The 15,000-nt window shown below is 37.9% G+C and overlaps 1 protein-coding gene across 14 annotated transcripts in view; it reads right to left on the minus strand.

The window, feature by feature from the left end:
* The window catches only part of LOC106868675 (uncharacterized), a 494,698-nt gene that overhangs the window by 67,225 nt on the left and 412,473 nt on the right, over positions 1-15,000 (minus strand). For all 14 annotated transcript variants that reach the window (XR_016238757.1, XR_016238755.1, XR_016238756.1 and 11 more), the window contains one exon: positions 9,056-10,602. Coding sequence is in view for 9 of the 14 variants with exons in the window: in XM_089343951.1 (XP_089200077.1) it covers positions 9,056-10,602 (1,547 nt within the window). In the remaining 5 variants the exon portion in view is untranslated. The remainder of the gene's footprint in view (positions 1-9,055; positions 10,603-15,000) is intronic.

Genomic DNA, 15,000 nt, shown 5'->3' on the forward strand with positions numbered 1-15,000 from the left:
TCCATTCAGGCAGGGGTGGGACGGTAGAAGACTACCCAAGGCTACTGTGTCTGTTTTGGCAGGGTTTTTATAGCTGGACGCCCTTCCTAATGTGTGTGGGCGTGTGTGTGATGATTCCTTTTCCTTGTTGTTTAAACACCCATTTCCCATTCTGGCATGGAGACTGGGTTGATTTGACAGGACCCAGCAAACTGCATTACTACATCAAGCTCCAACATCTGCTTTGTCATGCTTTCTCCACCTCTATACCCTTTCTAACGCAAACCCCTTTACAGCATATACCGGGTACTTTGTTTCATGCCACCAGCACTAGTGAGGCAACCAAGTAACTAGCAAGACAGGGGCAGAACAAGGAAAGGAAAAAGGCCCCTTCACTTAGTGGTGGGGGCACTATTTTAAGGAAAAGGGTATTGGTTTTATGCCAGGTGTGGGGAGATTAAAGTGTGATAGAGGGACAAGAGCAGGTGTGATGCTATAAAGGAGATGGTTTATAGCAGTGTTTCTCAACCAGGGTCCCCGGAACCTTAGGGTTCCACAAAAGGTTCCTAGGGGTTAATTTCATGCTAATGTTAATTTCATGATTGTAATATTACTATACATGGAGGCACATGGCCTAGCGGTTAGAGCAGCGGACTTGCAGTCGAGGGATCGCAGGTTCGAATCTCAGACCAGGTGATGTGTGTGTTTATGAGTGAAACACCTAAGATCTACAAGGCTCCGGCAGAAGATAATGGTGAACTTCTGCTGACTCTTTCACCATAACTTTCTCTCACTCTTTTCTCCTGAATCTAGCAGCTCACCTGCGATGGACCAGTGTACCATCCAGGTGGGGAACCTATACGCCAATGAAACTGGGAAACCGGCCCTTATGAGCCAGGCATGGCCCAAGAAAGAACAAACAACAAACAAACAATATTACTATAGATGCACATTTTATTGGTTATTGTAATATTGTAATATAGACATCATCCTAGCTAACTTATTATGTAATCAAAAAAATATAACAACCATTCGAAATCAAATTTGATGACAGCACCGCATGACTGGCATCTGTGCAAGTGGAGCGCTAAGAGCACCATCCGAGAGTGATCGTCACCAGGGCCACTGACTGCCCCCCCCTCCCGTCCCAGTGGCACGTAAAAAGCACCATTCGAGCATGATCGTTACCAGCATCGCCTTACTGGCACTTGTGCCGGTGGTACATAGAAAACAACATTCGAGCGAAGGTGTTGCCAGTGCCGCTGGACTGGCTCCTGTGCAGGTGACACATAAAAACACCATTTGAGCATGGCCATTGCCAGTACCACCTGACTGGCCCTCATGCCAGTGGCACATAAAAGCACCCACTACACTCTTGGAGTGGTCAGCGTTAGGAAGGGCATCCAGCTGTAGAAACTCTGCCAGATCAGAATGGAGCCAAGTGCAGTCATCTGGCTCACCAGACCCCAGTCAAACCATCCAACCCATGCCAGCATGGAAAGCGGACGTTAAATGATGATGATGATGATGATGATGATGATATATATATATTTACTACATGAGCTTCGATGAAAAAAAATATGTAAAAGATATGGTATATAATTTTTTTTGTGCAAGAGTTCCTTGAGACATGTAAGTGGTTCTTTGTTTTCTTCTTTCTTATTTGTGTCTTATTTATTGGCTAAACTGGCAACATGTCCATCCCCAAATACAAAAATGTGAATGTGTGTGTGTGTGTGTGTGTGTGTAATGGAAGTGGGATGGTGAACATGCATTGCTGAAAAGAAAAATCAAACAGCGTTTCAGCTCTGTGTGTTTATGTGTAAAAGGGGAGTATGTGAATGTCTGTATGCGTGAACCAGCGTTCTTTCAGTAACAAACGATGATCGATGTCACATCTCAAAAGACAACCACCAGATACACAAGTGTATTAATTTGATTTACCATCCATATTTATATATGAAATACAACAATTAGCTGTCATTTTTTATGACTTGGGGCCAGTAAGTATGTATATAATTATTGCAAATATATTGAAAATATATGTGTGTGTGTATATATATATATACATATATATATAAATAAGGATAAGATCATCATTTAAAACACAGATCATATCAAGTGGTCAGCAGGGAATAAAAACCTTATAGGTATTAACTATTATTAAAATTATAATTAAGGGTATCTAAGAGATACCACCATGCTAGAGATAGCAGTCAAAGCTTGACTCTAAAACCACATCATGTGATTTTAGAGTCAAATTTTGACTGCTATCTCTAACATGGTGGTATCATTTAGATACCCTTAATTATAATTTTATACATACATACATACATACATACATACATTGTTGTATTTGGGGATGGTCATGTTGCCAGTTTAGCCAATAAAAACACATACACTATATATTTGGTGTTCATTTGCATCAGTTTTATTTTATTGTTTTTCATTAATCGTATTTTAGCCAGAGTTCTTTCGTCACACTTCTGTGACCTCATCAGTGGTCCTTTGCTTTCTTCTTTCTTATTTGTGTCTTATTTATTGGCTAAACTGGCAACATGACCATCCCCAAGTACAACAATATCTGTTTCAACACACGGTTTCACATCAAGAATCTTGCAAAACGAATATATGTATATATATATATATATATATATAAATATTATTTAAAAGAGTTCCAACTCTGCTTTTTATGTTTTATTTATATTCTTATAAAATTAATGTGGGATATAGAATATGGAATATATAATATAAATAGTAAAATGAAATGAAGTATTGAATGTCTTATTGAATATATGAAATATTGAGTATTAAATATACAGTATTAAATATATAAGGACTAGTATACTTTCCTGCCTCATGGCAGTCATCAGATGTACTGTGTACAGTCATCAAGGTCCCGTCTGAAAGATGTACTGACAGTACATCTGTCAGACGGGTCCTTGATGAATGCCATGAGGCAGGAAAGTATACTAGTCCTTATATATTTAATACTCTATATTTAATACTCAATATTTCATATATTCAATAAGACATTCAATACTTCATTTCATTTTACTATTTATATTATATATTCCTTATTCTATATCCCACATTAATTTTATAAGAATATAAATAAAACATAAAAAACAGACAGATTTGGAACTCTTTTGAATAATATATTCCTCTATACACAATCATACAAAACCCTTTTTTATATTTTTTTTTATTCATATATATATATATATATATATATATATGCGTAAAGAAATCAGATTAACCACTCTTAACTATGCAATGGAATCAAAGACATAATTCATACTATTCTTATAAGACATAGTGCAATGCAATGGTAAAACTTTTGTGAAAACCCTTTAGTAAATCTTGATGCTCTACCGAGTACATATAGTTGAAGCTCAAACCATGATTCCAGGCGTGGAAAAGAAAACAAACGACTATATACCATATTTTAAAGTGTGTAAGGAACCCATTTTTTGTCAAAAATTAGGTTTAAAAAATATGGGACTTTCTTATACATGGATAGAATTATAATCCCTTACAAAACCTTTTTCCAAATTTTAAGCCCCCCCCCCCCCAAATTAGGGTTCTTTATACATGTTATAATATGGTAATATATGCAGTCTTGGCTGTGTAGTAAGAAGTTTGTTTCCCAACCGTATGGTTTCAGGTTCAGTCCCAGTTTGGTAACTTGAGCAAATTTCTTCCAGTATAGCTTTAAGCCAACCAAAGCTTTCTGAGTAGATTTTGGTAGATGGAAGCAGAATAAAACCAATTGTGTGTATATGTGTGTGTGTGCATGTAGACATGCACGTACACACACACTCACATGTATGTATGTATGTATATATATATATATATATATATATATATATATATATATATATATACACATACAAAGGGTTACCTAAAAGTAACTGGAAACGTTCTCTGTGGGACAAGCCCATTGTAGTTCAGGCTTTCACTGTTAGAAGCCACTTGATACTATCCTCGGGCATCAATCTGCCAACATGTGGCATCCAGTGAGATCATACTGCCACATGGGGCATCTTTGTTTTACAGTGCTTCTCACCTGTTCATTGATTTTGGCGATGGCTGACTTGAATGAACAGCGTGTTTCCATGAAATTCTGTTTCCTGATGGGGAAAAACAGCAGCCAAAACAGTTGTCATGCTTCAAACAGCTTACAAGGACACTGTCATGACCGAAACATAAGTTTACGTATGGCTTTCATGCTTTAGGGATGGTCATTTGTCGCTTGAGGACCAATCTTGTTCAGGGTAAACGCCAACCTCCGCAATGAATGAAAGCATTTGGAAAATTCATGAACTGATCTTGGACGTCCATCACTGAACAACTGACCAATTTGATGTGACTGGTTGTGTGCTGGAGCTCCTGCCAACGAATTTTGAGAGAGGAATTGCGAACGAAAAGACTTGCAGCAAAATTCATTCCTCGTTTTCTCACCAAAGATCAAAAGCAGTCATGACTAAATTCATGGCGTGAAGAGAAAGAACAGTTAGGAGCTGATTTGGACCTTTTTCTGAAGGCCATCATGATGTAAGCTGATGCAACAGAATTTGCAGATGTGGAAGAGGTGACTAAAAAAACAATGCAGGCATTAAAAGGAATCACTTTGCAGGAGTTCCAGGGCTGCTTTAAACAGTAGAAAACACATCTGGACCAATGCATTGCTTCAAATGGAGAATATTTTGAAGGTGATAAAAATGTAAACATGTAAAACTAAGGGAATATTGCAAAATTCCAGTTACTTTTAGGTAGCCCCTTGTTAATGCGCACACACACACACACACTTATATATATATATATATATCATCATCATCGTCGTCGTTTAACGTCTGCTTTCCATGCTAGCATGGGTTGGATGATTTGACTGAGGACTGGTGGACCAGGAGGCGACACCAGGCTCCAATCTGATTTGGCAGAGTTTCTACAGCTGGATGCTCTTCCTAACGCCAACCACTCCGAGAGTGTAGTGGGTGTTTTACGTGCCATATATATACACACAATTGCTGTGTGGAAGGTGTTTATAAGCCATTTAAGAAACACACAAAAACCGTTTGATTCACTTCAACATTCAAATTTTAATTTGCCAAAATATTTTCGTCGCTTTCGTGATGCAGCACAGAATTTTTGTCAGTGAACAGGTCGCAGTCTCAAAGCGACGAGAATATTTTGGTAAATTAAAATTTGAATGTTGAAGTGAATCAAACGGTTTTTGTGTGTTTCTTAAATGGCTTATAAACACCTTCCACGCTGTAATTGTTTTCATTTCAGCACACAATCTCAGGACAGGTCACTTGCTATGCAAGTACATCTCCATAATATATATATATATATATATATATATATATATATGAGGAAATGACAAGGGATCAGGTCTTGATGTACTTCAGAAGACACATTAAGCTAAGTAAAATTAATGTTATCCTTATATGCGGGCATGTCATTTACAGACAACATAAAGTGCACTCGTGCTGATGTTGCATGGATGCAAACATGCCAGTGGCACATAAAACACGTGCGGCATACTTTGTAAAGTGTTCGGCATTACGAGGGGCACTCAACCATAGAAAGCATGCCACAACAGGCAATCGGAGCCTGGACAGCTGGACAGCTCCTTGGCTGGCTTGATCCCCGTCAAACCGTCCAACCCATACCAGCATGGAAAACGGACGTCAAACGATGATGATGATAATGATGATGATGATGATATATCTCACATTTCAAAATATTTATTCGTTAACCAATTGTCAATTGGAAAAATAAAACCAGAGCAGAGGGTGTATAACAGATTATGTCTTTGATTTCATCCTATGGTTACACAAGTGCTTGTTTCAAGCAATATATACACAAGCTACATTGCAGATAACAATGTAGACAATACATTAGATAATAATAATAACAACAACAACAACAATGATAATAATAATAATAATAATGATCCTTTCTAGTATAGGCACAAGGCCTGAAATTTGTGGGGAGGAGGATAGTTGATTACATAGATTCCCCCAGTACTTGACTGGTACTTAATTTATCAACCCCCAAGAGGATGAAAGGCAAAGTTGACCTCTGCGGAATTTGAACTCAGAACATAGCAGCAAACGAAATACCGCTAAGCATTTCGCCTGGCATGCTAATGATTCTGCCAGCTCACCGCCTTAAGTAACAACAAAAATAATAATAATAATAATAATAATAATAATAATAATAATAATAATAATAATAATGATGATAATAATAATAATAATATTAATAATAATAATAATAATAATAATAATAATCAGAAGAAGAAGAAGAAGAAGAAGAGGGGGTGAGGAGGAGGAGGAGGAAGAAGAAGAAGAAGAAGAAGAAGAAGAGGGGGTGGAGGAGGAGGAGGAGGAAGAAGAAGAAGAAGAAGAGGAAGAAGAAGAAGAAGAAGAAGAAGAAGAAGAAGAAGAAGAAGAAGAAGAAGAACAAGAAGAACAAGAAGAAGAAAAAGAATATGAATAATAAGAACAATATAAAAACAACAATAAGAAGGGTGTCAATGAGAACAGGTGAGACGAAGGTGTTAATTAATTTTGACGCCTCCACAGAGATTTGTTTGCAAAATTAATTTTGATTTTCCCATTCAACTACTTTTAGTCTCTGGCTGCAGTTATTGATCTTTAATCTTTTACCATTTTATTTCTATCAGTCATTGGACGCAGGCCATGATGGAGCACAACCCTGAAAGGGTACTCTGGACAAACAAAGCGAACCCAGGAATTATTTATATGTTTGGTACTTATTCTTTTGGTCTCTTTTGCCAGGCCAGCAAGTTATGTGGACATAAACAAACCATCACCAGTTATGCATGACAAGCACAGACACAAACACACACATATGTGGCATGTAAAAGTGCCTGTTACACCCTTGGGGTGGTTGGTGTTAGAAAGGGTTTCGTCGTCATCGTCGGTTAACGTCCGCTTTCCATGCTAGCATGGGTTGGACGATTTGACTGAGGACTGGTGAACCAGATGGCCACACCAGGCTCCAATCTGACTTAGCAGAGTTTCTACAGCTGGATGCCCTTCCTAACGCCAACCACTCCGAGAGTGTAGTAGGTGCTTTTACGTGCCACCAGCACGAAGGCCAGTCAGGCGATACTGGCAACGGCTACACTCAAAAAGGTGTATTTTATGTGCCACCTGCACATGAGCCAGTTTGGCGCAGACATAGAAATCATGCCAGATCCGACTGGAGTCTGGTGCAGCCTTCCAACATGCCAGCCCAGTGAAACCGTCCAACCCATGCCAGCATGGACGACGGACATTAAATGATGATGATGAGAATGATGATATATACACATGGCAGTGTTCCACGCTCACTGACAATGTATTTGTCAAACTGTGGCCATAGTAGAAGATACTTGCTGAAAGTGGCACACTGTGGGATTGAACTTGCAACCACATGATTGGGAAACAAATGCCCGAAACCACACAACCATTAAAGATATGTGAATCAATAACTGTGTTCAGTTACTAAAGTTGAGAAATGGCTTGGTTGCGGCAACAAGACCAGTTGCGGTCATTATAATAAGAGGAGCAGAAGTTGAGATACAGAATATGAGAATAAAACACAATTGGAACAGTGAGGTTTACAGTTCAAAACCAGTAGTAGTCGATGAACTGAGAGTAGCAACCATGGGATGAGAATTTGGACATAAACACTGAACAAAATTTTGATTTTGAGAATGAAATGAATTTTAATAAAAAAAATGATTTTATTTTCATCCAATGTATATAAACAATCTTTTGGCACATCACATATATATATATAAATATATGTATATGAATTTGTATTATTATAGGTTATATGTATGATTATATATATTAATATATGTATATGTATCTATATGAAGGGCATTACTACACATAAATGCCTCACGCTATGAGGGACTTTTAAAAGTCAAAACTACCATAATAAATACACTGTACACTGTATTTATTATGGTAGTTTCGACTTTAAAAGTCCCCCATAGCATGAGGCATTTATGTGTAGTAATGCCCTTCATATAAATAAATATATTTAAAGGGAATAATTATAATTTTTTCCCTTATGAGGTTTTTTCACGCTGACTACTTGATAAATTCTTATGAAGATTTTATCCTAATTTTAAATTCATAAATATATATATATATATATATATATATATATATATATATATATATATATATATATATGTATTTATGTATATATGTATGTGTATGTATATATATATATATATATATATATATATATGTATATCCGGATCATTTGGAGAAATACATAAATCTGGAGGAGAAGCACACTCTAAGATGTACAGCAGTTAATATTATAATGGGGGAGGCCAGTTAAATATATGTGTGTGTGTGTGTGTGTGTGTGTGTGTGTGTGTGTGTGTGTGTGTGTGTGTGTGTGTGTGTATTTATATGTAAGTGCGTGAAGGAGTCTGTAAGTAATTGCTCAACTTCATAGAAATGACAGCCAAAAAATCCTTTAAACACACTACAATGTTAGAAAACAAAGAACACAATAATAATTTAGTACAAGGTACACCATTCCTGAAAAATGAAACGATGACTGCTAAAATGGTTTTAATTAGAAGAGTATTCAAATTGAGATAAGCGGAGGGTAAATAACAAAACAACACACGCACAAACACACACACACACATGCACGCACACACATACATAAACAATATATTGGGTTGTCCGGAAAGTTCGTGCCGATTTTTAAATGAAAGAAAAAGGTCAATAAATACTTGCCATTACATTTTTAATCAACCAAATATGAACCATTTTGTTGCACAATGCATCTCCATCTTTCCTTTAACTTGAAAATACCCTCTCCCCAGAACTGAGGTGGTTTCATGGCAAATAAGTCGAAAGGTAAGCTATGATAAATTGGCACGAACTTTCCGGACAACCCAATAGATACATATAGATATACATAAACAATATATATATATATATACATATAGATATACGTGTAATGTAAAGAAATAAATGGTAAACATTGGTGTAAAGGAATAAAATGTGGTTTTAATTCTTACCTCTCTTGCAACCGCCCCGAAGTCAAACTAGTTTCCTTAAGAACTGTCTGACATTTGCACTTTGAACGCGTCTTTATCTTCTGTTTTTGGTAAACTCCAGTTAGGCAGGGCACTATCGGTGCTTTCATGCAGTTTACGGATGCCTCCGAGCTCTGAGAGGCCGACGGACTGATTTCGACCTTTTCTGGGCTATTGTTCTCCGCATCTGAGCGTTCCCGTTCAGAACGGGCATCTACATCCGAACGCAGCATGTCGAAGTCATCGCTGTGAAAACTCTCGATGCGAGCGAGCGGACTCCGTAAGAATTGTTTGTTTGGTGTGATAGGAGTTTTTAATGAGGCGGAAGAACCTGTCCGCTTTTGAGACTTCACAGAGCCCGAGGAGTGCCGTAACAGCCCCGAGTGCGGCAAGCGTCGAGGGGAGTTCTCTTTTAAAACCTTAAGAATAATTGATTCGTTGTCATCGTCTTCATCGTGTTCTTGCAATTCCGAAAATACTGTATCATCCGGCGTATGATCGGGTGGAGAGTTCTTGTTATCCAAAAAGCTTCCTGGAACCGTTAAACGAGTCCGGGAAGTTCGTTTGGCGCTGCTTCCAACGCTAATGCAAAGACCACTTGATGACGCAACATTAACTGGTTCGGCGAGTAGGTGTGACGTACTGTCAATTTTCTCTTCTGGCTCATCATTGTCTGTTAACTTAAGATCATTAATTCCTTGCTCTATTCGTTTCTCGCTATCTGTCCTAGGCAAATTGCTATTGTTGTGTTTGCATTTTTCTAGCTTCTCGTCATCAGAGAGATTAGCATAGTTATTAGCTGGGATAGACTCAACGAAAGATTCGGAAGAACCCGAATTGTCGTTGGGTCCCAATAGCTTTGGTTGTGATGATGATGAAGATGAAGATGATCCCTTGTGTTTGGGTATTGCCCCTGATAAGCGAGAATCAACTGGCAACAAGAAATTGTTCGTTAACAGTTTTTGTTTGGGTTTGACAATGATATTGTTCAAAACCCTTACTGGGGGTTTGTCTATAAGAGAAATTTTGGGGACGCTTGGTTCCAGCACTGAAGAATCCAAATTCTGTTCATTTTCTTCTTGTAAAAGGGGTATATTAGACGATGATCCTTCGTTGCTCTCGTGAAAATTTGTCGTCGAGCAAGGATTGGAATTGTCAGCAAAGTGCACCTCAACCGTTGTGAGGGGCCCATTTGGACTATGAGGTTCGATCTGCAGTTGTTTCACAGACGGCTTGTAACATCCCTGTATAGTTAGGCGTGCAGGTCGCGTTACGGGGCTTTGTCGTGGTGTGAGATCAACCTGTTCCTCATCAGCGACTTCAACTGTCGCAGTTTGTAAAGAAAGACTAGTGCGCTTATCATGTGGGCCACATGATCTGGAACGGCGCTGAGAAGCTCGAGATTTTGCAGTTTCAACCGGTAACTTGTCCTTCCCATTAACTGGAGAATGAATGGGACTGCTTTCGTTGAGTCTTCCGGGATCGGGACTCTGAGATCTAGCTCTCTCACTGCTAGGGGTAGACCGGTCCTGAAGAAATAAATACATAAGAATTAGATAAATAAATACGTAAAAAAAAAAATTAAAGAAATACAATACACTTTAGAAAAAAATAAAGATCTAACAAACGAGTAAAAGTAACATATATTTAAGAGCAAAACAAGGAAAAGCAAACAGCGAAAATGGTAATAATAATAATAATAATAATAATAATAATAATAATAATAATAATAATAATGATGATGATGATGATGATGATGATGATGGTGATGATGATGATGATGACAATAATAATAGTAATAATGATGATGATGATGACGATGATGATAACTATAACAATGATAATAAGGAAAATAATAATTCTTTCTATTAAAGGCACAATGCCTGCAATCTTTTATGGAAGGGGATTAGTTGATTAAATTGACCCCAGTACTCAACTGTTACTCATTTTATTGACCCCCCCCCCTACAAAAAGGTGAAAGCAAAGTCGACTCTGACAGAATTTTGCTAAGCATTTCATCTAGGGAGCTAATGATTCTCTCAACTCTCCACCTTAACGATGATGATGACGATGACGATGGCGATGATAATGATGATGATGATGATGATGATGATGATGATGATGATGATGATGATGGAGATGATGATGAATTATCCAAATACGAGGATCTTGAGATTGAAATATTCAAGATGTGGAGCATGCAGGTGAAAGACATTGCCAACAGAAATTGGAACATTAGGTATGATTAAAAAAAAGAGAACTATGAAAAGAAACATAAAAGCCATACTGCACCTCACAGGACTAAATACACCCATCCGCCACCAAAAAAAGACCCCCAAAAATGCAGATATACAAGGAACAGCCCATATCTTGCACCAAACCCTATCAATTCAATTGAATAGCTCAAACAGAACAATCGTCACATACAATGCACACCCTATACATTAAGCACTTAATAATCTGAAACAACACAATTTAGCAATATATACTATACAAGATTAACCCATTACCTCCCATAATTCTATTAACTGGAAATTTTTATGAAACTTTGATTTCTAGCATAAAACAGCCTTAGAAACATGCTGGAATGATCAAAATAACATTTCCAAATAACATTTTAAATAGAAATAAGCGAGTTGTTGGGTGAAAAATTAGCAAACCTTATTTGAATATCAGAGAAATATACCTAGTAGATATAGCAAAAAGGTTAGATATGTGTAAATATTGACAGATAATTACGAAATTTGTAATTTTTAAGTGATCTTATATGAGATCACTGGTAGGTAATGGGTTAAGGCCCAATTAAATAATAGCTCAACCCAAATTAGATGCACCACACACCATAGGACGTATATTAATATAACAAGGAAATAAAAACTAAACTGCATTACAAAACTAAGTGGGGAAGTAAACAACCGGGAAGAGTCTACACTCTTCTAAGCCCCATAAAAATAACGCAATGCTACACACAGCTCAGGAACATGAAGATGTATCAGGTGATGCAGGAGAAAACTGATATGAAACTGGGCACTCAGAGAGCACAAACCTCCGCCAAGGCAACATCATTGATGTCTTAGCCAGAGATGATTTTTAAAAGGAGAATATCTGAAATAAACTCGACTGCTCTCACAAATGAGAATACTAAAAATGAACTTGAGCGCTCTTAAAAATTAAGTAAAAAAACAGGAAAAATTAATCCAGAATCCTTGTCTGGTACCAGATAAATCCCAAAATGTAATCAGTTTGTGCCAGTCACAAGGCCAAACATCCCTGAAATTTTCATCCGAATCCATCCAGCGGTTCTTGAGATATCTTGTTCACGGACAAACAAACAAACACAACTGAAAACAATATCACCGCCCTCGCTGAGGCGGTGGTAATAATAACCCTTTCTGCTATAGGCACAAGGCCTAAAATTTGTGAGGGGGGGGGGGAACTAATCGATTACATCAACCCCAGTGTGTAACTGGTACTTATTTCATCGATTCTGAAAGATGAAAGGGAAAGTCAACCTTGGCGGGATTTGAACCGAGAACGTGAAGACAGATGAAATTGCACAAAGCATTTGCCCGACATGCTAACGATTCTGCCAGCTCACCACCACATGCATGATAGCTAATGAGATGTATCTATCGATGTGGGGATGTAAACTCCCACCCATCAGGTCCCCAGTGTTCAGATAGGAGAACAACCTGTACGTATATAGATTAGCTGCAAATACTCAATAAGGAGTCCTGGACAAAATCACGAGCAGCTCTGTTGTGCCCCCTGCAACATTTTGCTGCAAGGCCCCTTCCCTTCAATCAAAATTCATGAGTGGCTGTGTGGTAAGTAGCTTGCTTACCAGCCACACGGTTCTGGGTTCAGTCCCACTGCGTGGCACCTTGGGCAAGTGTCTTCTACTATAGCCTCAGCCCAACCAAAGCCTTGTGAGTGGATTTGGTAGACGGAAACTAAAAGAAGCCTGTTGTATATATGTATATATATATATATATATATATATATATATATATGTATGTGTGTGTATATGTTTGTGTGTCTGTGTTTGTCCCCCTAACATCACTTGACAACCGATGCTGGTGTGTTTACGTCCCTGTAACTTAGCAGTTCGGCAAAAGAGACTGATAGAATAAGTACTAGGCATCCAAAGAATAAGTCCTGGGGTCGATTTGCTCTACTAAAGGCGGTGCTCCTGAAACAAGTGAAAGAGTAAAAGAGTAAAAGAGCTGTATTTTACTTTATTCTATGTGAAATTCAATATTTCACGTTATCCTAAAGAACATCTTTAAAAGTACCACAAGTTAAATTTATTTAGGCCTATTACAAATTTCAATCAGTAAAACTTCCAGATATGAATAAAAGAGCACTTTTATAATCCAGGCAACCTTAAAAGACAAACATGAAACCATCGATCAGTTCAAAATAATCAAGCTGGGTGCCAAAGTTCACGTTCAATGGATATCATAGACAATCCACAAGGTCTGGTACACGTTATATGCCCCTTTGTTAGAGCGCTGAATACAGTGGTATTTGCCTTGACAGGTCTTGATGATGGTGGTGCTGAAGACAATGGTGGCAGTGGTGATAATGATGATGATGATGATGATGATGATGAAGATGATGGTGGTGGTGATGATGAAGGCATTGATGATGATGATGATGGTGGTGGTGGTGGTGGTGGTGGTGGTGGTAATGGTGATGATACATAACTGACCAAATCCTCTTTTGGCTGTCCGGTCTTGGCAAAGTTCAGGTTTTCCAAAGTTTATTTTTCTTTTAGTATTTTTTTTTTTTTTAATGTTTGTTTCTTTGTTAGACAGGAGATTCACAACCATTATATTATTCAACCATGAAAAATGATGATGATGGGTGGTGGCGGTGGTGATGATGAAGATGATGATGATGGTAGTTGTGATGACGATGATGAGGATGATGCTGATGATGATGATGATGCTGCTGCTGATGATGATGATGATGATGATGATGATAATGATGGTAGTTATGGTGATGATGATGATGATGATGGTAGTTGTGATGACGATGATGAGGATGACGGTGATGGTGATGATGATGATGATGATGGTAGTTATGATGTTGTTGGTAGTTACGATGATGATGATGATCATAGTGATGATGATGATGATGATGATGATGATGATGGTGGTGGTGGTGGTGGTGGTGATGGTGAGACACAGTTGATATGACTTTTGTGGCTGTTCAGTCCAAGCCAATTCCTCGTGTATTCACAGACACATGAGTCCGGTTGGTAACCTAGCAATGTCCTCACGTCCACTGACACCAATAAAACACAACAGCACTTTGAGAATTGACATGGAAAGAGGTCTCTGGCCCCAAAATGGCAACAACCATCTGTAACAGATTGGTTCCCATTGGCAGAGAGATCAAGGCAAAGCATCTCGTTATAATTATCTTTCCTTTGATCTTTGATTTATTTCAGCCACTGGACTGTGGCCATACTGGGGCATGGACATGAAGGACTTTAGTCAAACAAATTGGTCTCAAGACTTCTTTTTTTTTTTTTTTTTGAAATCTGGTACTTATTCTATCTGTCTCTTTTGCCAAGCTACTGAATTACAGGGATATAAACAAACTAACACCAATTTTTTTATGTCAACGTATATATCACAGGATTCTTTCAGTTTCCATCTACAAAATCTACTCAGAGGGCTATTGTATAAAAAGACTCTTGCTCAAGGTGCCATGCCGTGAGACTGAACCTGAAGACATGGGATTGTGAACCACACACCCATGGCTGTATTAATAGATTAGAAAATATGATAACCTCAGTACTTTGCAAATATAAAGCTCAATTACCATATTTTAATGAATATAAGGAACCCTTTTTTGTCAAAACTTAGGTTAAAAAATATGGGAGTTTCTTATACATGGATAGTATTATAGATATT

The sequence above is a fragment of the Octopus bimaculoides genome, chromosome 28, assembly GCF_046866305.1.
Source record: "Octopus bimaculoides isolate indiv1 chromosome 28, ASM4686630v1, whole genome shotgun sequence".
Taxonomy (NCBI): domain Eukaryota; kingdom Metazoa; phylum Mollusca; class Cephalopoda; order Octopoda; family Octopodidae; genus Octopus; species Octopus bimaculoides.